The sequence below is a fragment of the Tigriopus californicus genome, chromosome 7 (assembly GCF_007210705.1).
Source record: "Tigriopus californicus strain San Diego chromosome 7, Tcal_SD_v2.1, whole genome shotgun sequence".
NCBI lineage: Eukaryota > Metazoa > Arthropoda > Copepoda > Harpacticoida > Harpacticidae > Tigriopus > Tigriopus californicus.
The window spans coordinates 11,152,144-11,179,760 of NC_081446.1; the positions used below are offsets into that span (position 1 = coordinate 11,152,144).

General features: G+C 39.6%; 2 protein-coding genes across 4 annotated transcripts; one reads left to right on the plus strand and one right to left on the minus strand.

Annotated features, from left to right (window-relative positions):
• The first annotated feature begins 87 nt into the window (after positions 1 to 87).
• Positions 88 to 15,961, plus strand: LOC131884172 (uncharacterized). Of its 3 annotated transcripts, XM_059231859.1 has the most exons (4): positions 88 to 166; positions 235 to 396; positions 8,199 to 8,801; positions 14,186 to 15,961. In XM_059231859.1, the coding sequence occupies exon 4, from the start codon at positions 14,846 to 14,848 to the stop codon at positions 15,941 to 15,943; it is 1,098 nt and encodes a 365-aa protein (XP_059087842.1). In that variant the 5' UTR covers positions 88 to 166; positions 235 to 396; positions 8,199 to 8,801; positions 14,186 to 14,845; the 3' UTR covers positions 15,944 to 15,961. The 3 variants fall into 3 exon arrangements, with proteins under 3 accessions (XP_059087842.1, XP_059087841.1, XP_059087843.1); XM_059231858.1 differs by having other exon boundaries at positions 150 to 396; XM_059231860.1 differs by lacking the exons at positions 88 to 166; positions 235 to 396; positions 8,199 to 8,801 and adding an exon at positions 13,903 to 13,947 and having other exon boundaries at positions 14,172 to 15,961.
• On the minus strand, positions 4,101 to 27,617 carry LOC131884171 (uncharacterized; the record flags this gene model as incomplete). The annotated part of the gene is given in 12 exon segments (XM_059231856.1): positions 4,101 to 4,361; positions 6,613 to 6,846; positions 6,965 to 7,065; positions 7,128 to 7,210; positions 18,179 to 18,334; positions 21,182 to 21,289; positions 21,934 to 22,124; positions 23,008 to 23,353; positions 24,843 to 24,939; positions 26,981 to 27,072; positions 27,136 to 27,316; positions 27,502 to 27,617. Coding segments are annotated over 12 exon segments (1,947 nt in total), but the record flags the coding sequence as incomplete, so codon positions are not given.

Below are 27,617 nucleotides of genomic sequence, written 5' to 3' on the forward strand. Positions count from 1 at the left end.
GTTAAATGATCCATCAATTTGGATTCGGCGAAGTAATTAACAAGGTCATGAATTTAAAATCGGATATCATAATGGCAACTTATTGACCTTTACCATCAACCCTGAAGGAACACATGGCAGATTTGTGGGCCATGTGCTGTGCATTGTTCTCTGTAATCTCATCGTTGTACGGAACAGGCCAGGTTTTGGATCAACTTTAAGGCTCGCTTAATTTTACATCTCAGTTAATTCCAGATCCCACTGGGCGTTATGGTACCTTGGTCGATGGAAACAATTTTGACGGCATGGTGGGCATGATTCAAAGCGGCAAAGTTGACATTGGATTGTACTATCTTTCACACAAGAGCGTCTGCTAGCAATTGAACTTCTGGAACCATGTTGGTACACTACTTTCGGGTGAGTTATTAGTATACATCAGGGAGACCTTTACCTAAATAAAAGAGGAGATGGAATCTATTTTTCAAGAAGCTAGACAAATAATCTAGAAAAACTTGGCTGAAATATAGTCAACAAAAAGACAATATTACATTTTGAAATCAGAGAACCAAGAGGTTGCGCTCATTAACATATTTTCTGGCGTAGGCATTGCCGTAAATGAACGAAATACCCATGAGATTTGAAGAGGTCACCATTGCAATTTAATTTCAATTCCTTTCCAAAGCAATGAGTTTACCTTGGCCCCAGATCCAAACCAACTTTCTAATATTTCTATCTAAAGCTACCTAGTTTGAATCTGGTGTTGTTGTGATTGCAGATAATGATGCCTGAAGAGTAACTTAAGCCTTAGAACTAACTCTTAAAGAACAAGCATTTACAAAAATGTGATTGGTTTGGGTCTGGGATCCATGTAAACTCAATGTTTTGGAACAGAGTTGAAGGTTCAAAATTAGCTGCAATGGTGCTCTAACCTCACTCTTGCATTCTTTTAATACAGGGCACCAGGATTGAGTGCAAAGAGAATGAAACTATGTAAGACCATCTGAAATGTTTGTAAAATGTGACAAGCACCACCCACTATCTTTGTGAATTAACTTCAATGAAGTTTTACTCACTTCACAAACTTAGAATATTAAAAATCATTAACCATTGCTAGAAGAGCAAACATATCTTTAGGATATCTTTGCTTAAAGAACAAGGTGAACAAAGCCTTTTTCATAAGTCCATAGGGCTTTATTGTATGTCTGTTGTGTGTGTACACATGTATGAAACTGAACATGCCATCTTTAGCTTTAAACCAAATAACTAGTCCATAATCAAGGAATCTTCAAATTCTTCACAACAAGGTTTCGAGAAGGTCCCGGAGGGACGTGGTCCATGGTTTGATCTTTGGAAAAAATCCGCTACTGCTCGGCAATTTACTTACAAGTGCGTTTCACTGAACAAGACCCAGTCAACACCTCTCAAAATCAACTCCAGATTGCTCTTAATGACGTAATGCGCTTCTTGTCGGGAAAAACAAGAAACAACCATATTAGAATTGAGCAACTTTTCTCCGTCAATGGCTTCCATTCACTGAACCAAATGCCAATTCAGAGCTGTTTGGTGGAAGTTTGGAAAATTCTCAATGATCAAACAAAAGGAATAGATAAGTCTTTTCTGCCTGTAGTTGATCTTCCCATAGCCACTCAAAGCACAATAAGACATGACTGACCTTTGGCCTCCTGCCTGGGGCAACCATTTTATTATCAATGCTGTCAAACTTTGCAGTGCTCTCCCTGTTGAATCTCAAACTGTCCAAAAATTTCGCTCTTTCAAGTCCGCCATCAACCAGTTGCTGCCCACTTATCCCCTGTGATATGTTACCTCAAACTGCATGTCCTAGTTATAACTAATCCAGACCTGATTGGTGTAACATGAACCAAAGATGAACTCACAATGAAAAAAGTACCTGTACTTATAAATACATTCAAATCAAAAATGAAATCAAGTTATTAACCCCTCGGTTCCTTTTAGTCTGTGGCTGGTATGGGTTGGTCTTGTTATATTGAAAGTAACAAGGGTGGGGCTTCATGAAAACTTTCAGGTGTGCATCAAAACCATCCATCCAACGTATTGCCACGTTTTTGTAATCACGCAACTAAAGTACCAAAATCGGACTCGGAAAGTACGTTTGAATAAAGAGCAACTTAGATATCAAGAACGGAATCGCTCGTACAAATTATCGCATTTTGAAATCTTTCAAATCATGGTACTCAATGGCTAAGTAATGAATAGTTCTCATTATTGAAAAATGTGGTTAGACACCAATGCATGTACCAATAAAAAAACTGTTACAAACCTTTTTCATAACGAAACCAACTTCTTTTCATACATACTTGATTCTCTTGGTATCTTGAGTTCCAAAAATACCGTAACTGTACAAACATTTATTTCGCCCCACACGGTGTTTAGAATGTTGTTAGGTTACCTTCAACTATGCTCTCAAGACTTTTAAAGACGGTTTTCGATATCAGTAAATCAAGAAGTTCAATATCTGTTTTATAAAAAAAAGTCAGTTGTCAACCAAAAAACTATAAAATGGCACTTAAAATATATATAATGGCACATCAGACTAAAAGTGCAGAAAATCAAAGTCATTAGATATGTTAGCTACACCTTCAGTAGAAATTTCATAGACATTTATAAAGCTGAGACTTAGCTACTGCAAATTGAATGTTCCAGTTTTTGTCAAAATTGGCCACCAAATTCGCTGACGACCGCTTGCCTCAAATTAGATGACATATTAAGTACATTAAGAGGTTATATCTGCAGGGGTAAGTGAAAATTTGTCAGATTGGGTCGAAACCTAATTTAGATGAAACAAATGGAATTAGAAGGTTATATGACATGATTTTCGTACCCAGGTTTCTGTTGAAACGTTCCAGTGGTTCAATTCAATGGACCACGCACATCAGGCTGACTTTACTTTCTGATGGCTTTGATTCTTATGAGCACATATCTTGGTATGGCAAAATATTGGAACATTCCGTTCAACGATATTATGGGCCATTTCTTCGGCTCTTTGTTGAATCGAGAAATTGCAACAATCTATCATAAGGCAATGATGTTAAGTTTGAGAATCTTGCTCTTTATTTCATTGCGTTTTTTCTTTCGTCGTGCTTTCTACGTATAGTGCCGTTCTCACGTCGTTTCTGGCCACACGAGAGATATCTATACCCTTGAAGAGGCTTGAGGATTTTTTGAAACCAGAGCACAAACTTGCATAGCAATCTGGAACTGCCGTTTATGACATGTTTCGATATGCTAAGGAGGGATCAATCTTCAGAGAAATATTTGACCGTAAGATCAAGCCAGACCCAACGGTAACGTATGAGACCAACCCTAATGCCTCTGAAAAAGATGGATCAAACGTTTCTCGTCTACTTGATTTGAGCTATTACTTGATTTTGGATAGAAAGTAGTATTCTTTTACGACGGAAGATCCCTGTCAAAACATATTCGTTCCCATCCCTAAATTCATCATCGATTTTAGTTCTCTCGGTATGGCCAAAGATTCACCTTTCAAGAACTTGTTCGATTTTCATCTCCGGATGCAAAGAGATTCGGGTGTTTGGAGAACTCTCATGCAACGTGCATTCATAGGGAAACCTGATCTGTTACTCAATGGTGATTGCGACTCACAGCATAAAGATGACAATAATGGATTGGAATTTGATATCGTTTTGACCGCATTTTTCATTTGCAGTCGTGGAATGCTGATCAGTTTTGGGATACTGATCATTGAAAGGATTTCTTTGAAATAAAGTTATGGTTTCTTTAAAACTGACAATTTCTGTTCTCAACTTTCCCGTTGGACCTAAAGGATGGGAAATGGGATAAAATTGTAACATTCACTCAAAAGCAGGCCCATTTAATCTAGATTGGGATCATCTTGAGGTTTCGCTTGATCAATAGTTATTTGTCCAAAGTGCATTCAAGGCCCTTTGTCTAGGAATGAAAAACCGACACGGTCCGAAAAGTCTTCGTAGAATCCTATTACTAATAATGAGTTACAATCAATGTAAGGAGAAGTAAAACGTATTCATGCATCACTTTCAAAACCAACTCTATTCGAACGAGTAAGCACCAACGCTTTCGTGCCATAAAGACAACCCATGATGTGTGGGGTTTCAGTCAACTTTATTTTTGAGACATTCTTATCATACTATTGAACAATAGCCCAACGCTCTCGTCCACGGATTGGGCCGGGATAACTGAGATCGACGTTCTGGTTGGGAGGTTAGCTTCCAGTACTTCTAATAGGAGGGTGGATTCTTTTGGCGGGTAGAATACTTGAAAATGAGCAAAGTCAACTGAATTGGTGCTTAAATGCTTCCACATGCAGGAAAACACATTTCCAACGCTGGATGGGCCAACTTTATCTAAAGAAGAAGATGAATTTGTCAGTTGTATAAAAAGAGTGATGAGATTTGAAAATTGTTCACGTTCTCAAAAACTAGTGGCTTAGATCTAAAATAAGGCGATGTATGAATTTATGCCACATGGTATTTTAACCATAGTAAGAAAAATACATCAAGGATTAGAAGGAATGTCAGGATCTCTTCCTTATGGGGCTGATGCAAAAAATTATAAGGCCGGAAGCTGGAGTGTTCGGGTAAAGCGTCTGTTTTTCATAATGCACATGTTTATCCTAATGTTTTGCTTTGATTCAACAAATTGACTTAATATGGCTAATGCACAATCATCTTTCAAAGGCTGATCTCTTACTTGATCAATTTATGAGTCAAGTCCATTTCCTGACGAAACCCAATAAAAATATGTACAAATGTGGACTGGAATATTTTATAAAACAATCGAATCTGGCCAATATCTTCTAAACAAATTTATTTACACTCTGACTCGATTTTGGTTTCGCTCAAGCACTGATGGTTTTTTTCTCAGTATATTCGAACGGAACCCATGATTTCGGGTTCCATCGAACCTCGGAAAAGTAATGAAGCTTTTAAGAACTAAAAGTCGAAAAAAATTGGGGCTTTAATTTAAATATTTTTTAAAGTTGATAAAAAGGCGAACAAAAGTTGTCAAAATGTGCAAAAAAGGTGTAAACATGCAAATGCAAGTTGGAATAATGCAAAAACAATTGATGTTTGGGTCGGATCAAACCCATGACGGCAAATGTAGCTCAACTGCAAGCTCACTTTTTTTTTGCAGGCTTTCCCAAACCAGAAAAGGGAGTTGAATTTGATATATTCAATTCGTTGGTAGACCAATTATTGTGCAGAGTTTAAGTGGCAACATCTAAACGAATCATGATGTTTCATTTTGATTTTACAGGGGATTACATTCATTACGACGCTTAGTAAAGCCAGTGACAGTCCAAACCAAAAACATATGCTAAAAGGTTCTGGCTGAGGATTTAATCCTCCATCTGATCATGCTTCACAGAGGAAAATAAGAAGGTCCCAAACAAAGAAAAACAAGTTTTGAAGGAGGCAGATAAGGATCCAAATGACAATGAAAGGGTAAAAAATGTCCTAAAATTTGAAAAATAGTGAGAAAAGAGGGCGGGAAAGTGGAAAAATGGCAAAAAAATGTACAAAATTGGAAATTTGGATGAAATGTTTTTTTCCCGCAGATAAGGCCGAGAAAGGGTTAAAATTTTTTAGGCTTAAACTTTTTTCGAGGTTCTACCACAGATCATATAATGAATATATTATATGGTCTGAGATATCACCTCTTTGTGCGTTTGACCAAGCTCCGGTACCAGCAAACAAACTTGCCTGTCAGTGCCACTGATGCAAATTTGGCGCTTCAAATTAGTTCTAACGAAGCTGACCTGTTCTTATGGTACCGTGAAAAAAGGGCAAGGCTCTCAAAAATTTGTTTAAAGCCCAAAATTTACGTCACAACAAAGTTGCCAGAGCTTTTCTAAACGCCCCCACAAGATTATCACTGATCATTTTCCACAGACCATGGAGGTCACAATTTAACTGGAGGTCTTTCCAATTTTCATCGGATACCCCGGCAATCTTTGATCTCATTAAGAAACGGGGCTAAAACGATGAGTTAGGCCTTACCTTGGATCGGTTTCCACCCTTCATCCCTTCACAGAGGCTACTGCTGATCATTTGCAGCCATTATGCTCCAGGCTTCACGTATTGAATTGTTTATAATTCAAGATTAATGACATTGGACTTCAAGAATCGTGCAATAGTTGGCTCTTTTTCGCTCATTATTGGTTTAAACACCTACGATTCATTTTCAAGAATACAAGGAACAATTTGCAAATTTACACGAATTCATCTCACTCGTAATTTTCATTAGAGGCAGTCAAATTTCTTTATTCGTCCATGTTGTATCAACCGTTTCGCTAAAACTAAACTTGGGCAGCTGAAAACTTGAATCTTAGAAAAAAAACCGGGTTTGCAAGAATTCTTTTAAGTACAAAGTAAAAATTACAATGTTCCTTCCCATAAATCTTTAACATCTTTGGCGAGTGAATCTGCGTGGCTTGGATGGTGTGACTAAGATGTTTTTCAATTTCTGGTCGGGAGCTTCAGTTCAATGCTTTCTAAATTTTCCGTTATACCATTCGGGTGCATTTGGCCGCACCAAGAATGTCCAGTGTACTGTCGTCCATGCACAGACATTTCACTTAAATTTAGAACTTACTTCCCAATCTTGCATTGAGTACGACGACGAACGATTTCTCTCGGGCTTCTAGTTCCTCTTGATCGTCGTCGTCGTCGTCGTCGTCTCGTCTTCCAATTTCGCCCACGTGCGAATCCACTTGCTGCGATTCAATGGAAAGCCATTCCTCACAAACCACCTCATCATCCCTCAGTTGTTCTCCCGATTCTACATTCCACATAGATTTGGACACCTGGTCTTTGGACGATTCCAAATCTGTACGAAAAAGGACGTATCATTTTGTGCGACATTCGAAGTTAAAAAAACTATGTCAAACATATGGGCTTCGGAGCTTCATTGGATGTTTAAAAAAAAGCCTTCAATCAGTGCTCACCTTCGGTGTCTATTCTGTAGGGTCGTAATCCGAGGACCTGCCATTCAACACTGGCATCTCGGGGAAGTCGAGGAACCACGATCACATTCAGACGAGCCTTTCTAAAAAACATAAATTTACGTTTGAAAATGTCTTAATAATTGAATCTAAGAAATTCACTCACCCGGACGAAGATTCGGTTTCAATTTGATTCCAAATGTCATGGACAGTTCTAAAATCACCTCTCGACGTTATGTAGCATGTTATCTGAAACAAACATTTTTGCAGAAGATTGAAATCTGCATTGCTGAGTGAACATGTGAAATGTCACAATGTTCAAAATAGTCTAAAATTAGGAACAATCACCCTGAATTTCAATGTGGACTTATGAGTTAATCATCGTATCTTAATGTTTAACAAATGTTGACCTGAAGCTCGATTTTTGTTCATTTTCACTTGGTACGAGATGATTCAGAATAGACCTATGATTTATGGCACAAACATATGGTACAAAAGCAATTCAGCTTTATGATAGTCAACGAATCGACGTGCACCAAAAATTAAAAATGATTAGGAATAACAAAATTTGTTTCACTTCCACAACTTTTCTGAGACTTCTCGGCGAAAGGCCAAAGCGGAAAGTCGAGTTCAGGCGGCCGTGAGCCAAGAACCAATCTTGCTTGTTTCGCCTTATTCGATGACCTTTAGGACAATTCTCGTGGGCATTTCAAAAAACTTTCCATTGAGAAGCTGGGCTTCTCTGCCTTCTTAGATTTGCAAAAGCGTTTTCGATGGCTTTATAACAATGGCACAGTAATATTAGATTTTACGTTGATATTATCTTATATGTTAAGTTAAGCCACAGGTGCCAAGTACAACTGAAAGCGGGAGGTCGTACGTCTCTTGACCTCGCGCAAAAACCATTTGAAAAATTCGAAGCAAAAGCGAATCAAACCTGATTCTAGACATACGTATGACGGGTGTCCTTACTAACCAACCTGGCCCCAGATATGGCAATTGATCATTCATTTACATATTTAATCATAAATATTGGCCTCTCTCCTAATTTGATCAAATCTAGAGAAAAAGCGCAAGCGTACTGTTTTTTCGACATTCCATTAGACTGGCCCACTCTAATCATGAGTACAGAATACACAGGATATGTTTTCTCGACACCTCCTCACACATAACCAGTTTCATAACAATGTCAAAGAAATTACCGCAACATGTGAATATATCTCTCTTTTTAATTCAGTACTCCATAAAACTGTATTCCCCTTGCACTACTCCTAAATCCAAGGAGGCAACAATCCCACATGATTATCATCCTCTTCCATGAGGACGGTCTGCACTGTGCACATTGGCGCGATCGAACAGCTGAGCCAAACAATCGCTCTCCCTAACTCAAGCACTCACTCACTCGTTGGCCTTCGTTCCCGGTCTTTCTCTTTTTCCTGTGTTTCTTCGCGGCTCGGAACTTGGAACACTGGGCATCAAGACTCGCAACTCACTCCTCAGTTGGACCTTGGCAGTGGAACAAGGACCACTGTGTTCTAGTTCTAGGTGTTGAAAGGAGAAGGAAGAGGAAGAAGAAGAAGAAGAAGAGGAGGAGGAGAAATGAACTCTTTTCGGCTATTTTTATCCCACATGAGGGATTTTCCCGGTAGCCGTTAGTGAGAACGACCAAAAGGCGACAAGAACTCTTGGGACAAAAGGAGCAGAACACGGTCCCAGTCCGATATTTGCCTGTAGTTCGATTGCAGTCTGCGTATGGATGTTCCTAAATCGAATGTGCCTTTAAACTCGCACATGAAATCGGCCACGGATACACGGATATCCTCGTAACGTTTTGAATCAGGTAAGAACAAAGCCCAGAAATGTCCAAGACATGAAAAACGATCTTAAAGATGATTCTCGAGTAACGAGAATTTACAACGGTCTAATTATGACAATTCCAAGCGCGGAGTGTGTAACGAATTGAGAACATACAAAGATGGGGAGTAATCATGTCAATTAGACGGATGATATTACACCTATAAAATTACCAAGAACCACTCCCCCACGTATATCGCGTTCTCTCATATTTCAAGTAATAAGCTATTGCTGGCATAATTAGCTCCAATGGCGATTAATCGAATATTCAATGCCTTGCCAAGTCCCAATTTTGAAAGGCTGTAGGAAAAAACCATTAATTGTAATATTGAAGTCTGGAATATCACCACTGGGAGACTAAATTGTTCTCTGTTGCCCCATCATCTCTCTATTTGCATGGAACAGCAAAAAAGAACCTTGGCAAATTTGAACGAAGGAAACACGCCATATTATCTCTAGATTGACATTTGTTTTTCCCACGCACAAAAATGTGCACCTGTCAATCAATCTTGGACTGACTGACCATAATAAACAACTTGACAGGTTCCAACAAACAAAAAACAACTAGATATCCCATAAGCATTTTGAAACTCTTTCGATGAGTTCCATGTTACTGTGGAGGAGGATTCAATTTTGAGCTAGGCATCTCTTTTGTCTGGGTCCGTTCAGGGCGGGGTCGACGCCATTCTGTGAAAAGCAATGAAGCAAAAACGGCTTAATTCCTGCCTGCGTCCCATTTTACTTTAGGCACCATTCATTTCAGAACAGTTCAAAACCATGGACCACAAAAAGAATAAGAAAGATTTGGCACCACCTCTTTTCATGGGGGCACGAGATTCGTTTTCCGCTTGGACGAGGTCCCATTGAATCAAGACCAAACGGAGCTTCAGGCACCATGAAAAGGCAAATTTAAAGGTCATTTTTTGGGGTGGGGTGGTGAGGACTTCTAGGAACCCAATCCTTATTCAGGTATTTGATGACAAGTTTTTAATCATCACTAACACATGAGATTTCATAGTGTCAGAAATTTGAACTTATAGCTTGAATAGAAGTCGGAAATTTGAAGCCTTTAATTAAACATCAGATTGAAAGTATGACACAAATATGTTTTAATGGTACTTAGTAATTGGTCAATAACAATGTGAATGTCTTGACTAGGGCTCGGAAAAAAATCTTTTTGAGGGTCAAATCATTTCTGAAAAATTATTTGAAAGTACGAAATAGTTTTTATAGAAAAAATCCCCCACACTAAGATTTAAGCCTGCTTAGAGCAAAAAAGACAACATTAAACGAACTTTGCAAAATTTTGAAGCAATTACCAACGGTTTCAATTAATTTCATGATTTCAAAATCTTTGAAATCAAAAGCCCTCAAAAGTTCCATAATTAGAACCCCAAATTAATATCCTTGACCATGCAGGTCTCTAAATCAAATTTGGTTCCTCTGTGTACTTTATTTCAGCGATCTCTCAGGGTGAAGAAACCTGGGCTAAAATGCAAATATTTTTATATTTGCTCTTTCTTGTGTAAGGTATTGAGATTCTAGTTGTATTTGAAGGGAAAGCTTGAGCTTTTGCCAAAAAGAATTGAGACAAACCAAGAAGATTGGAACAATGCAGTATTTAAAGGTGCAAAAGACATCATATTTTGCAATACATCTTCAAAAGTAGCCATGAGAGTTTTCCTCAACCAGGTTTTAGAGTCAATTGTAGGGAATGTCAAGGTTGATATTTTTGAGCCCTCCATAACAAAATCCAGGCCACTAAAAACAATGAAGTACTTGCTTCTCTTATAGATTCCTTCAATATTCCATTTGCTCCTCCAACCTACACACACACACACACACATGCAAGTTTTCATCAAAATTATATGTTCTGAGAATATTTTTTAACTTATCAAAAGCTTCCAAAAAGTTTAAATCAATTTAGAATTTAAAAATGTTTTCTCCAAGCCCTGGTCAAGATCTTCACATGAATTAGAACCAATATTTATCTCCTAGAAACGTTCAGTTACATTTTCACGTTTGAGATCCTCCAATCTTGAACCACCGTGCAGAGAGTTCGAAAGTTGCAAATGCAGGCAAACATTTTGGGATTGATCGGACCTAAACATGGAACAAGCGCTTTTGAATGGCTTCCGTCCTTTCCACTAAATTGACTTGAGCCCAGGGGCTGTCTTCATTTGGCAGGTGTAGATTTTAGTGACATGGTCTGCATCTTGCAGCCACTGGCGAATAGTCAAGCATAACAAATAATATGAAGAAACCCAGGCAAACACGTAAATTCACAAACGCTCTGAACTGACGTATTGGAACCCTTGGAGCAAAAGCCTGGAGCCATGCCATGTCATGGCATTCCTTTCATTGTTTTGTGACAGAAATGAACTCAATGGTTACGTTTGGGCAATATCCGCACATTTTTGTCCGCCACACGTGCTTGAAAGTCAATTAAGCCTAAGTGGATTCTCAATGGGGATTTGCTGGCATTTCCAGCTCCATTCTCATTTTCAGGGTAAACTCCGCGCTTTTCGTTAGATATTATACAATCCATGTCCGTTTTATCCTTGCTGGAGCAAAACAAAGGCCCCTTTTTGGATCGATGGTCCGGACAAAAAGAAAATAGGATACAAGTAGGGAATGCTTTTTTCACTCTCAAACTATTGCGGCAGCAAGAGTCATGATTGAATTAGCTTATACGTTTTGGGTCCATTGGATAGATGCTCATCTGTAGATAAGACGCGCCAAACATGAGAGGGATCAGCCACAAAACTTGATTTGTTGGGAAGAATGTAGGCAAAGAATCTTTCTTTATTACATTCACGCCCACTCCTAGCCCCTAGCCCCCCCCCTTCCCCCCCCGTCCTCTAAAGCTGAGAAATCCCGCCAAAGTTCTCTGGAACCCAGTAATACCCATTTGGGTGAAAATGTTCCTTGAAAAGAAGCACCCATCCTTGAAGGTGGGACTAAAAATAATGCACTTATTTCACCATCAGACTTTGTTAGTTAGGTGTTCATGCTTGATGGCATGAACACAATCGAGGGGGTCTGCCTTTAGAACTGGCCTTTATCAAGATCCTGAGCGAACAGACATCAATGTGTACTAGGATATTTCTATCCTTCAGCCAGGTTTTAAACCCAAATTCCAATCTATGTTTCATAAAATCTCCCAATTTTTCTCTCAATTGAACCTTGAAATGGTCGATTGAGCAAATTACTCGCTCGTTTAAGGTAATCTAGCGCAGAAGAGGGCAAATCGGGATGATTTCAGAGCCAGATGCCAAAACCAACGTAAGACGTAATCTCTTTCAAGGCTTTTCTTCTTTTCTTTTGCTACCATGCTTCTTCTTCCCATTGGAGTTGCTAATGGGAAAGCTTTGTCAAGGCATTGAAAACCTCAAAGTAAGCTTCCAAAAGCATTTCACAGCCTCAAGAAGGAAAAATAGCGTTTGAACATGCGAGAACGGACAAGATGTCATTAAGGTCACAACTTGCAGACAGGGGTCAACTTTGCGGTCACAATATAATTCACTTATTTGATACGAGATCAGGCTACGCTATCTCGTGGTAATCAAATTTGTGGGTAGCAAGCGAATAAGATGAAGTGGTTCCGTCTTAAAATCTCGAGCTCTAAGAGTATAGTAGGTAGAAAAAATACACTATAGCATTACGTAGTTGGTACATGTGGAGCGAGCAAAAAGTACAACCACAGTTCTGTAACTAACATCAGTTGCTTCTCATGAAAGCTAACTTTTTCATCATCGAAACTAGATCCCACAAAACTTGTCTGACATGGATAGATATTAAGAGCCTATTGTAACGGGAGGTAGAGTGGACCAATCAGAAGATTTTGATCCAACAACTGGCTCAAGTAGTTCGCCGGTAGTAGATCGTGTAACCATCCGCATCTCTGTTTAACTACTTACCCTATCCATACATTCATTAGAATTGGAGGATCTGGCCAGCCCTTGAATGTAGGGTTGATCAGGTAATTTGGTCGAACAATTGTTCAAATCCAACCTCAAGGAGGCTACTGGATCAACACCTGCACACTCCCTACGAATACTAAGGGGTAGCAAGTTGAGCAATGAATGAGCCCGAGGAAGAAGAGATTTGGGTTTCATTGTTCTGACTAGACTGAATTCACAAGGGCTTGAATTTGCATCGATTTTTTTAATGAATTTTTTGAGTAACAGCTTAGATTACCAAAATGAATTATACTGCGGCCTATTTGGTGTAGCTTTGGCTCAATTCAATTATTGCTATGGCCAACCATGAATACCTATTCTAATTTATCCTCACATTCCCCAACCAGTCCCACAAAAGCCTGACTTGCATTCTAGGAAATTTCGATCAAAAAGTGTCTGGACGCTTATGATGTTGACAATATCAGAATACGTATACGCATCTTTAGAGACCTATCTGACGGATAAGACAGATAGGTGTGGTAAAGCACCTTATTGATCCCCTTGGCGTTCTTATCCACCTTTGTGAGGTTGAAAACAACATCACTCTGGACTTGGAACGAATGGCGTCAACATACTTGGGCGTAATGAAAATATTTCGATCATGATCGGCGGGAGCAGAAACTGAAATTAGCAAAAGCTTCTCAATAAAGCTGAGCCATATTTCAATTTCAACAGCCGAAATTGTCAAACCAAGCATTCAAATGATCCAATATGTATGAAACGAAAGCAATTTGACTTTGAAAGCACCTCGTACCAATTATTCGGTCCACATTGGAATCAATTGCCCTTTGCAGCAATATACGGATGACTAAAAACCCTTTAAACAACCGCTATGAAATCAGTGAAATGAAAATCATGAAATATCAAGTCGTTATTTCAACTTACATTTTGATGCAAGATACTCACGTGGGAATTGGTTTGCAAAGTCAAGCAGTGTCAATAAATGTCTAAAATGAGGCAAATGCTCAAGAATGAGAGCAATCGTTTTCTTTTTCCCTGCTATTATTCGATCTCAGTAGTGTTTCGATTTGCGTTTGACGTCAGTAAATTTCTATGGCAAAGCTGTGCAGTGGCGTAGAGAAGTGGAGCTTTTTTTCGCAAACTGAATCTAGTTTTTGTATTGCTTGACCATTTCTCCTAATCCCAAAATATTGGCACGAAAATATGACAGTAAGTGGCGAAACGAGGAAGAGGGCAATCGCACGAACATTTCCGTTTCTTCGATCTTACTTCGTACTTTCCCCATCAAATGAGTGTGTTCGTTCAATTTGCAACACTCTTTTATATCAAGCAAACACTTCTAAGCGATTGATAGGAAGAGAAGACGGATATGAACTATATGTAATGAACGAGACAGCAATTTGTCTGATGAGAACCAATAATAAGTGATCCAGTTTTCTTGTTCCAGGTGTGTTCTCCATGTGCCTGGAAGCTCTGGATCGGGCATAATTAATTCCTCAGTCAAAAACAAACAGTGTCTCATTTTTCATGCCCGTCGCGCTTGGAAGTAGTGAACGATCTGTCCAATAAAGCGGGTTCCAAGAGTCCCGCAACAGATCCTGTCATTGCACTTGCTCCACTTGCACATGGGAAAGAAGACGGTAAATCCAAGCCAGCTGGTGTCCACGATGTCAGGATAAGGATCAAGATTGGCCGTCAAAGTAATCCTCGTTCACAGTGCTCGTCTCTTGTCCTCTCCTCCCTATGTGGATCTGGGGAATAACTGTTCGACGTCTTTGGCATAAACAAATTTGTTCCGAATTGATCTAGGGATGTGCCAAGTGTGAATATCTTGTACTGTTCCTCTGAATTGAAGAAGTACACGGAAAAGGTCTGATGGAACAAGCTCGAGAAGAAGGATGAAGTTATACCGTGTTGTTTCAACATGGTCATGTGGACTGAAGCTCAATTCTGTGGAATGAGATCTTTAACGTGGAACTGATCTGAGATGGAAGGCACTTGACATGAAACAAAGGAAATCGATAACCCGTGGAACCAGCTATTTCCAAGAGCACACATAAGTTTGCATAAATGACTTTGCTTTGAAACAAGTCTTCAGAGCAGAACGATGAGGCAGGGTCACGTGTACGAGCCTTTATTGGCCCAGGTTCCCACGCACATTCCTCCTCGGGTTCCAATTCCTCCTTATCCCACCAATGTGAATCCAAACAGTCCCTACTACGTTCCGTGCAAATGTGATTATCTCAATCAGATTCGTTACTACAACCATCGAAATAACGAGTTCTACTATCACACCGCAGCTGTGGACCACAACTATTCGCCTCATCAAGCACATCCTCCCCCACCTCCTCATCCCCTTCACTCTCCTATGGCCCAAGGGATCGGAGAAACGGAAGACATCGGCAATCTGACACAGGCTTTCCCTCCTCATCCAGTCTACTATGATCCCTATGGGCCTTACGTTCCTCCCGTGGGACATTATCCCAACGCGTATTATCCGCCACCTGGTCATCCAGGCTATCATAACCTCGAGGCTGGAATCTGTGAACTCGTCCTGGTCATCTTGGCATTACTACTATGGTTATATTCCTTCTTCCGTCTATACAGGGTGTGGCAGAGGACCTTAAACTTCAGCGAATCATCTATTCAGGGACCACAAGGCTGGGATCTGCTCGTGAACTGGATCATGGAACGCATCCGAGTCAAGAAGCTAAAAGTGCCCGGTATGAACGTTCGAGGTCGCAACAAGAACATGCGGCGGGACGCAGTTTGCGAGTCCATAACCGAGGTTGAACCGCCTCCCATAGGCGTGCCAGACATTCCCAAGGTCGCTCTGAGTCGTGTAGCCACTCCGGACGAAGCTGAACGCGGCGCTGTGGGCGTGCACTCGGGTTCGAGTCCCGTCGTGAACCACCCAAGTTCCGTCGAGAATCTCCGTGCTGTGACTAAAACGTGTTATGAAAACGAGCTCAGTCGAGACGAAATCTCCACCATTTCTTCGCTTAAGCAAGAAATCGAGCTGATGACTCAGGCTCGAACTCCGACTCAACGAGTCCGATTACAGGCCTCGGGCAAACAAAGAAGCTTGTGCGAGACCTCTTCGTCCTCTGATCGAGTCCATCCTTATTTAGATAATGATAACCAAATCATCCGCTCAGCTCAGTCAAGTGAAACATTACATGATGTTCATAATCGAATTGAATAAATAGGTATTTATTGTGTCCTTTGAAGTCTAATCAAGCGTGGCAATGAGTTTGGTGGCCACAAAAAGCATACAAGAGAAGAACTTAACTAAAGAGGGAGCTTTCTAATGTTGATTTTATGACACTGATGTGCTACTGTCTAAACAAACATTTGATTGACGAAAAGAGGTTGTTATCTTCATTGCTTTCATTGGCCAACATCAGCAATGATTTTATAAAAGAAAAAAAATCTAGTCAGGCGATGAAAATAGACAAAGGCATATGTTGAACTACATCAAATCGATCGAATCAGCTCCTTCGGAAACCCATACCGAATCATTATGACATTAATTGGGATAGCCTGAGTTCGACATTTTTCAGTACACTTGCCCACTAATGTATTTCAAAAGTAAAGTTACATTCTGAAACATCCTTTTCCATTCAAAGTGCCGGTTACAAATACACAAATTCAATGAAATTTCAAATACGCTTGATGTGCGTTTTTATACTTTAGGTGCTCCAATTGCTACTGTTTGTGTGCTAATTTCTAATTGTTAAGTTTAGTGCCATGAGAATCTATGAGTGTGCTAGTCTGTTTCCGTCACTTCTTCCTTTTGGGTGTCGGTTACTATCTTACCATTTTACTCAAGAAAAGATATTGGAATTGATGTGAGGGTTCAAATAACAACCTTTTAATGTTGCAGTGACTTTTAATCAGGGCTTAAAGTACACATAATAACTCCGAATCGAAGGTGGGCTTGGGTTCATCATCGTTTGAAGTGGCAGGATTGGTCTTGCTGTTCCTGGCCCCGTTAAATAATAACAGCTGATGGAAGACAAATATTGTCACATCGACATCACCACTGCTCTCCGTACGTAGATTGGCTTTTCTTTCCTCCCTTGTCACTATTGAGCCCATTGGTGGCGCTCAACTAGGCTTCCAAAAACAGATCAGTAATCACATGAACGTCGACCCTCAATACACAGCTAAACTAACTTCTACTAAATCCCCCACGTCTTAGAAGATGATCAAAACCAAAAGCTTGCTTGTCGGGAACATTTTCATCGCATTGAGTTATTATTCTTGAAATCTTACTTTTTCTACACAGTTAGAGGATACAAGAAAAGATTCATCCGATTCCAAAGAATAGACGGGATCCCGTTGACAAAAGAGTTGAGGGCTGAAACTTTCCATGGTTGATTGAAAAATCAATTTCCGCTCCTATCTTAAAGCAGTCATGGCCAGGGAAGTTCAAATCCTTGCCAGTCAGACTATTTCCCATTTCTTGAAGTGATTTTGTGATTTGTGACAATCTACAAAAGCGTTGCAGCACGGGATTAGCCCCATCACCACAAAACTGTGCTTCAATTACAACTTATCTTCCCCAGATTTTAAAACCTTGCTTTAGAGTATAATACCAAACAGGGTAACGGGATAAAGCGACTTGAAGGATAACGAAAATACCTTGAATGTTATGAATTTCGAACATTTTGTTTTCGAATTACTGGAGACGACCCACCCAAAAGCAACCATACGTTGCAAAGTGCTTTTTAATACTTCACTACACGACAAAATCTTGTATGATCCAATACTTAAAAAAATCAATTCTACAACAACGTAGGTTAAAGCACGGACTTCTAGACTTATGGACTGCGAACGGAAGCAAAAACCTATTATCTCCTAAACCGTTTATGTTATGCCAAATAAGCACATAACATATGACAACAAGATCTTGTTAAAAAGACGGACTTGCCCGAAATTGAGCCAGAAACTATGCTTAGAAAACCCAGGAGATATGTTCAAAGTTATGCAGCAAACACTACATATTCGAAATTTTGTTCTGCACTTGGTCAGCTACATAAGCTTATGACATCGTAACTTTGAAACCAGCCACTTTACAAGAAAGTTATATAAAATGACCTGTCTTTAATTGAGAAGATTTACGTCTCTTATTTTATTACTTTAATTCAAAAAGTGGCTCTGAGTCGCTATGACCAAGAGCAGACCGAGTTAGCGGGAAGCTCGTTCACAGTCCATATTTGTAGAAGTTCGTGGTTAAAGACAAGAAAACACCGCTAGAAAAAGTTTGAATCACGCTAGAAATGTGAAACGAACCCATGTTCTTTGCCAAGCAAAGAGGCTCAACCTTGGAATGGTCTACAACCAGGTTCATTGAAAAGGGCCTAATTCAGGATCAACCAGGATCATCCCAATCGCCATAGGAGTACTTCTTCTTACCACAGACTGACTGACTCACCTGAGCAATGGCTTGGAATCCCAACTTATGAGCCTCTAATATGCGATGCACGTGCCTAAAGGAGAGCTTGGCCTCGGGACCGCAACCACCGGGGATTAATTCCATGCAACCGGGAATCAGGCCAATTTGTCCAGCAATGTGAATCACATTATCAACCTAGGAGAAAAGAAACAAAGCTAAGCACGCTAGAGATGGTAATGGAATGGAAGAGGCCTTCGTTTGGGTCATAAAGCAAGCGCACGAAGGCCAACAAAAAGCAAGGAATGTCACGTACTTTGCGGAATTTCAAGATTTGTAAATGTATCTATCTTTCTTAACATCACCTTTTTCCTTTCTTGTATACAGTAACTAGTACGTTATACCTGATTTGAGAGCTAGTATTCATTGACATTATGAATAACTGCAGTATAAGTGCAGCCATTAAGTGGCCGCGATAATTATTTAGAAAGAAGGTCTCGAATAGATGTACTCCTTATAGGACTTCTTGACCTTTATGATCTCAGAGACAAACTTGCTTGTAGTAATATTTTATGCGAAGACATAGACGACCAAAAATGAAGCTTATTTATAATTGGTAGCATAAAGGTTTTTGAGAATCTAAATCTTTAATCATTAAGCTGTTGCGTAAAGGATTAATTTGAGACGAGGTAAGGAAAAGGACAGGAAAGATTAACGAGATGTTGTGAGTTGGTCATTTCCTTTACCTAACAAGAGATGCGTCGTCCTTTCAATTCTTTCATTCCTAACGATGTACAGCACTCCGCCCAACCAACATCGGACTTTCAAACTTACAGCAAGGACAAATTTACTTAAACGGGTCCTAGGAATATATGTCATAGTTATTAGCCACACAAATATGGACGAGGACGGTAAAGTCGAGAAATATAGTGTTCCCAGTCCATATTTCAGTGGTTGATGGCACACTGAGTTTCGTTGGTGGGACAAAAGGGTCAAGCCCACGCCTTGCATTCGTACTCCTAACGGAAAAGGCAACTTTGAATAATTAATTGGTGTGGTCTTAAAAAGCAGGAAAAGGGCAATATGAAGTGAGAGGGAAAATTACTTATGAAAATAGCTGGCACTTCTTGATGCACTCTCACGTCTCATTCGATAGTTAACTTCCCAATGGAACAAGAATTACTGAATAGGGAACTCAAACTCCTTCCTTTTTATAATCGTTTCTTGGATCAAACCTAGTGCGTCACTTTCTTACATGTTGTGTTGAAATAAAAAGGCATTTTCATGATTACATAAATTCAGATCAAAATTCTAAAGCTTTTAACAGCATAACTTTTTCAGAATGAAAAGGGAGATTTTCACTTTCCGTTCGAAAGTGTTGGTAAGTTGCAACAATTTAGCAAAGGAATTAGATAATAAATCGTTTTGGAACTCATGACCGAGATAAGAACACATTTGGTAGAGAATGGGCGAGTGAAAAAGTGCCTTCTCTGATCAAATCAATTCACTTTTTGCGATCGGCTTTGCACTTTCTTTTAACAATAGATTACAGAGGGGTTCCAGTTCAAGATCCCATTCTGTGAGGCTTCTCAATATATCTTACATAGAATATAGATTTCTCGACAATTTCATTAGTTTTTAGCAACAACCCAAGCTTTTTTCGGTACTAAAAGGACAAAATATATCCATAGCCATGGCGACTATCGAGTTGCTTTGCCATAGAAAACATTTACATAGGATTGACCATTTCATCAGAAGTCACTCTTGCAAATCAGAGACAGTGGCGTTCAGAAAAACTGGAACACCTAACTCTATCTCTTTGATAACATTTGCTTGAAAATCCCAACAACTCGAGCTTAACAGCATATCATGAGACTACTATTCCACTTGAAGTCTTGAAATGCGTTCATTATTGATCAAGTCAAAGCTCATAAAATGGTCATTTTGAAAGGAAGATCTTTTTTTTTTATTTCTAGACGCGTCATGGTATGATCAAAGCCCATGAGGGACATAGAGCGAATAAAACTAGCATGCACTAGCCTCTCCTGCATTCTTCAAATTGGATAGACCCTCTGTAAGTCTAACAATGTCAGAGATATGCATCTGATTTGCTGTTTCCTTTCATTTGAAGACCCCTGGATATCCGATTGGCTTTGTTTCTTGTTTGAACACCCACTCATACATCAGATTTGGTACTGTGAAGGTCTTTTTGTGGATTATCCGCCCTCTTCACTGTTTAAAACATTTCATCAATTCATTAGATTAGCTCCGAGTTAAGCCAATCAAAAATTTCAGAGGCATCAAAGCGTCGAAATCTAGTCCAAGCGGTCTACAAGATTTTTTTTTACTCTAAAAAACCTGGTCTCACGGGCAAAGGGAATCGATTAGTGAAATCAATCATGATGATTTGCAGTCTTAACTTTTGACCTTGAAAAACTGTCGCAAATGCGGTAAAGGAACAACCACTTCATATCTAGCGAATAAACTGACCAGGCAATACATAAACTGTATCAGAAACGAAGGCAAAGCAACTTTTCCTGGATGGATTAAACGGTCTGAACTGGAAAATTGCAGATGTTTCGGGCATTGCAAACTTTTTTTCCAACCCTCGACAACAACGCCAACCAACTTGTCTTCCAATCTTTTCAATACTACACATTAGAATATGCTCCGCAGTCCCATTAAAACCATTTTTTCCATTCCAAAAGTGAAAGTCAAGCGATAAAACTGATATACTTGAATAACCCTTCGTTTTTGCCCAAGTGATCCACGCACTTCCAAACCGAGTTCATCAATAAAACTGGGAACATAACAGGATTGTCTGGATGTCAGACCCTTTGGAGATATTGACAAAGATAACCATATAAGGTATCATTGTCTTCAACAAAAGGAACGCCACGCTTTTCTAAATGTTTTTGATGAGCTCTCATGCTCCTCAAATCAATGAGTTATTCTATTTGTACATGCATACAATGTTCGTGCTTCGTGACACGTTTGACATGTTTGATATGCTAAGGTCGTAAGGTCAAGGCTGGTTGTTCTTACCTCAACATATTGGCTGTAAGGACCGATATTGGCCGGAGCCCAGTGAGAGATGCTCTGCACATGCATGGTCCTTCGAGTGGTCTCCAGGGCAAAGTGCTTGTCTTCTCTCTGAAAGGCAGCACATCCATGTCAAGGACATTACCATCCCAATGTTCAGAACAACACCATTAATGGGCAAAACAAAAAAGAAATCGGAAAAAAGGAGAGTGTCCCCACTCTTGCACTTTGTTGAAAAATAAATCTGTGTCCTCGTTGATCACTTTTTACGGACCGGACAGAAACGTTACACGTAAGCACCAAACAAAAGCAACCTTGAATTCAGTCACAGTAATGTTACTACGAGTCATTTTGCGGATCCAGACAAAAGCATGTCTCAAAAAAAGATACCCAATAACTTAATGTACTGAGAATATGAAGCCACGTAGAACATTAAACTCATTAATGCTTTTCTGAGCGGAAGACTTTGTTTTCATGCAGAGGAATTTTCGCCACTCAAGAATAAGTTCTAAAGTTCAATACGAATTAAAAAACCGGATATTTGCTACGGTCACGCTTGATCTGCCATGGCCTTCATGAACGCAGTCAATCAAGGCCAAAAAAGGCTAGGCATTATCCTCATAACGGATGGGCCAAGTTGCTCAATCAGTCTACTGTCTAGGCTTGAACCAACTCGGAACTAGTTTTTTTTTTGTGGCCTTGGGCGCAATGGGAAATTGATCCGAGAGATGAAGGGTTGAAAATTCGAAACTCACAAGATGAAATCCCAAGGCATGCAAGATGACGGCCGAGTCTTGATGGGTTTGAACGCACACTCTGATGGGCGGATTGATGCCAAAGTTTTTCACATAACGTTGATTTATCACCGCATATTGCGCCATATCCGAGACCAAGAGCGTGACACTCACCAAATCGGAAAAACTCCAACCATGAGAATCCAAGCACTCTGCAAGAATGAAAAAAAGGCTAGTGCGAATTTCAAGACCTTTTACGACCTCGAGCCTCGTTGTCCTCTTGAACTTGGGTGATGTTGATGAGTCAAGTCGAACGCGAGGTCCTCGAAAGGTCATCAAATGAGGCGGTCCTTTTTCCATTGTTCGGTTTTACGAGACCAATAGATACCCTTTGGTTCTCTCACTCCCTTGCTCATTTATTAATCATCAGGATGCAAGCACGGAGGGATTGGTTTCCATTAGATCGTATGGATCATTAATGCACTGCAGAGCATCACGAACTGAAGGTAGACTCCACAAATGAGAGAGCGAGTAGACTAAAACTGAATTCATCACTCTTTGGCTGAACTCGAAACTGTCTTGAAGCACAAAAGAGAGAAATGGAGCGAAAGCGTGGAGAAGAGCTATCTTCTGCATTTATTAAGATAGCTTTGACACTCGAAAGCAGGTACTAGTATCTTTTCAAGATTTCTTTCTTTTAGAGGATCCTTTTTCTAATTAAGTGGAAGCACTGAGGTTAAATTAAATGAAAGTGTCTCTTTTTTTCGTGGAAATTGGAACATTTCCATGCAGCGCAAGGAGATCTTAGACGAAGCTAGAGTTTGTCAGCACTCGAAGGTCTGATTGAATTGCGTAAAAGGGAAAAAGGTAAGGATATAGAGAGAGAACTTGGTTGAGAGGGAAACAAGGTAAAAGTTCCATGTTTATCTTGGGTAAATATGGCACCCGACCTCGTAAAGCAATTCGAAACGAAAAGCATCGGGTTCTCACTCACTTTCAACAACACCCTTGGAACTGAAGAACTACGACGCCTCTCATTTTCTGTTTGCTCTGTGAGGCATGATGAATTCCAATATTTCACATTTTATCGCTCACCTTTCAATTGCCGGAAAACCTGTTCCATAGCTTCAGCTGGATCATCTTGAGCACCATTCTCGCCCTCGTTTCGGCTTTGAATCGGCAAATTTCCGATAGCGAACCATCCGGTCGAACCATCTTGGAAGCTTACACAACTCGACGATGGCAAATAGGAGACCGATTTGCCCAAGGTAAAGGAGGAAACGTCGTCAGGCAGTTTTGCTGACAGGTGGTTTTCACAATTTTCGAAACAGGGGCGGAGATCGTGGCAATGAGAAACCAAATCTCTTGGGTGTCTGAGATAATCTCGGATTTCCATGTTGGTCGTGAGCATTTCCATCTGAGTGGCAGATGTGACATTGGCCTTGAAGGAAGAGAACGTGATCAAAGAAGGCGAAGATGCCTTCATTGAAGTGAATCTTGAGGATGGTTTCATTTCTTATGTGAGCGACCGTGATTGTGGACTTTGAGTGGCCAATTGCATTTAGGTAGTTTTTGCCCATTTGCGTAGACTCACTCGGAGGAAGAAAAATAAATAAATGTAGGTTGTTGTTTTTTTTAGGGTCAAAGCACTTAGAGAAAGGTGATCTAATTTGGGGGATTGCTGACAAAACTAGTAAGTAATAGATTTCAGTCGGACTCGTACGAGTCCCTTGATATTGCAACGTTTTGCAGGACTCGAGTTCTGCTACCCAATTTAATTTTGTAAATCTAAATTAGGCTTATTCAATCATCATCTTTCTGTGGCTCAAAACTTACATGGTCAATTCAGGACGGATTTGGCCGTTTTCTGAAGAAATCCAATATAAATGTACCACTAAGAGTCCGGAATCGAATCTGGCCAATTTCTTCAAATTCTGGTGAAAGACTCGAGTGCACTCGGAGTCGAGTCCGGACTCGCCCCAACACTAATTCATTACTCCTTGTCACAAATGAAGACATGTCGACCCAAAATTACAAGGGATCAACCGCCTAATTTTCATTATATTGTGATTCCCTAAATATATTTTACCACGCGAAAGGCTTTCTACTTGACCATAAGATATATTACAAAATACATGAATTACTGCGTAACACAACTCGGAGGCAATGAATGAATAATTCGAGCTCTGTGTATTTCAAGAATTCAAAATAATTAATCTGTCGTATTTTTTACATTTCTGCTATGCTGACATCTCAAAATTTATTTATCATCCCTGAACACTTTACCTAATTTTGTGATGGAAAATTTCTCCATATGGTTCGGGAGATAAAACATTTCACACTAGACTCTCGAGCCTAGATCATTACGGTTGATTTCACGATTATGAATTAACAACTTTCTGTTTTATTTATTTGTAGTTTTTCAGTTTTGCCATAATTGCGGCATTTTTACATCGTAAAGCCAAGGATTGTCTGAGAGAGAAGCAATGGGGATAAATCAATTGAAAAGAAACCTTGAGTCCATATTGAGTCTCATTTCTTGACCTCAATACCATGGTATGATACCAATACTTGGCAATGCAAAGTCCAGGAGACAATTATGAAATCATTGGTTAAGGAGGACTTGTATCTAATAGGTCTATGGTAGAGCAAAGTAACAGACAGACCTTGACCTCTAGATGGAACCATTTCAGATCAATATTTAACAGTAGTCTGTAAATCTCCCCTAATATCGATAAATCATCCACATTTAGTTGCGTGTATAGTACTTCGAACCAGTCTCAATCTCAGTTACTCTCTTTCAAAGGTATCAAGCAATACGGTTATGTTCTATATACTTTACTTATATAAGCAAATTATCATTTTTTAAAACGTCCATTAAGACCCCTTGAGGCTGCTTGGGTTTTTTGAAGTTTACGCCAAAATCTTACCTGTTCAATCTTATCTTTCAAAGACAAACTTTTGAGATGTAAGAAGGCGACAGGCGCAAATGCATCAGCCGAATGAACGATGACTTTGCTTTCATCACTGAAAAAAAGGAAGAAAGAAAGCCCCGTCAAGGCAACTCCAGCAGGTAAATTTAAAATTCTGCCAAAAAAAAGTTTCATTTTATCTGAATGTCAACCCGATACAAACGGTGGGAGTAGCAAGGCCAATTTAGTTCAAGATTCAACCGATACCTTGAATCAAGATAGGAGGTGGATGGTGGTCTTGGGCCTATTCCGGCTTTATGACCTTTGGCCGTAAAGAGAGGTCCTGAGAATTTTCCGAAGTATTTCAAAGCCAAATCCCATGGCCTTACTCAAAGGTGGAAAACATCGTTTGATCATTTTGAGCGTTAAAACGTTAACCCCAGGAGATTTTGTTTTAGCATAGGATCATTTCCAATTTTTTTTTTCAGCTCAGATAGTTGGGAAAGAAGACTCCCTTGACGGAGAAAAATCAGTTTATACTTTTATTTTTATAAGTGATGGCTGAAACCTAAAGCACAAAAAGGGTATATTTGAGCTTCGATTGTCAAGACTCTTCACCATTGCTCAATGACACTTTGATATAACACAAGTATCGTGGACATCCAGCCAAGTTCGAGCAAAGTTCAAGCGAAATCCAGCGAAAAGTTGCTGATATTGATCAGGTAACAAAATATTGAATTAGGTCAATAAATGTTGCAAGCTCTCATGAGAGGTTTTTGAATTTGCACATATAACCAGTTTTTATAATCTTTTTTAATTCCGTGACCTTTAATAATCGAAAAGAAACCTTGTGACCGTGTGACCGTCTCTGTTTACTGATAATGAACGTCGTGCTTGGTTCCAACTACGAGTTCTTGATTCAATACGAAACCAGAATGCTTTCATAAAAACTCAATGATTCAAGCCAGAGCGACATTTTTTCGTCATTGCAATTCTTTCGAAGGTCATTCACTACATCACATGCATCATACAGGGTTGGCACAAAGTTCGTGGGCACCTAAAATTCATAATATTTTTGCAGTAAGGTATGATAAGAAAAATATACTTTGTTAAGAATTATGGCAAATTTCAATGAGAATGAAACTTTTTAATGTTCTTTTTCGATGTGACCACTTTTTGCATGTGCAATTTTCTGGAGACGTCTTAGAATATCATCTGCAATGTCACGGACTGTGTCCTTGGGGATGGATGTCCTCCCAAGCTGACCTCACAACAGGCGTCCGTTTTAACCTTGATTGTCTTTTCTTGTTCAATCATTGGATTTAACAAGCTTATGATAATTTCTGATTATATTTGTATTCATATTCTTGGACACTACAGAGAATCTATGGCCACCTTGATTTAATGGTTGGATTTGCCCTGGCTGGGAAAATTCCAATCAAGCTTTTTCAGACAGTTTCAAAACTTCAAAGTTAACAATGAATTGGAAACAAATAAGTGACCAGGAATTTGAATGCATGATTTCTAATTGACTAACGACACATTTGCCCTCAAACTTTGTGCCACCCCTGTAAAAAGTGCATGCAATAAAAAGGCAAAGATCCAAGTGAATGGATTTCAGACACTTCTTTTTTATTTTCTTAGAATCCACAATGAATGCTAGTCATTTGAAATTAATGTCCAAAGCACCTCCTTCCCTTTTTTAAGGGCACTTTTCATATATCTTGTTAGCACGTTTGAATGTTACTTTTTATGAAACATCATGTTAGAGAACCAATTGTTATGGAAGGCAAATACGTGTGAACTAAAAGATAATTCTTTAACTATGAAGCTTTGGAAAAAAAAGTGACCCGAGTCAGAAAATATTGTGACGTCATCAGCATGACTATAAAGAAAGGGCAAATTTATACATCTTTTTGTATTGGTCATAGTATCATGTCAAACGAGATTTGACCTGCCTCGCTCATCTTGTTAAGGATTAAAAGACAGTTACAAACATTGCGTCACACATTATTACTCTTCTTTAGCCTCGAACTCATTCAAGGGTTTTTCGCAGCTCCAGTCATAAGGCAGCTCTTGCTTCAAAAACCCCTTCGTTTGAATGTTGTTAATTTGGTGCCATTTTAGAGGCCTGTTTCATAACAATGCTCACTCACATGCTTATGGATTTCTTAAACAGTGGACAATCCAGCGTAAAGGTTTCATATTCACCACCTTCCCCACAAACATTGATCCCGAATTTAGTCTCCTGAAATATTGAAGAAGTTATTCTTCTGGATTGATGCACTCCGTTGAACCTAGTTCAAGTTACCATAGCCATTAGATGATCTTGAAGCTGGGCTAGGGATTGCCCCAAATGTTTTTGATCCAAACCCAACGTGGCAACTTTGATCACGACGCAATTCATCTGAAACGAGATCATTTCCCGGAGGAGCTCGGATTGGTCTCGCCGCCACAGAAAGCTCAATGAGATCAGATTCAACCGTGAACACCTAATGAGAACAATGCTAAAGACGATGAAAAAACTTCCTATTCGTGCCCCTTATTTGAATTTAAGAATCAGTAACGATATCGAAAATAAAATTATTAAGCGTACTACTTGAAACCACGATCAAAGGATATCTGGACCGGCATCTTTCGTCCAATTAGATCTTTTTTAAAAAGATTTAAATCTTACACATTCTCAACTCTGATCCTCTGATAATCTGACAGAATTGCTCCGGAACAGACGGCGTCAATGTGCAGGGAGCTCTGGACTTTGGCCAGGAGACGATACAAATCCTCGACCTCGTC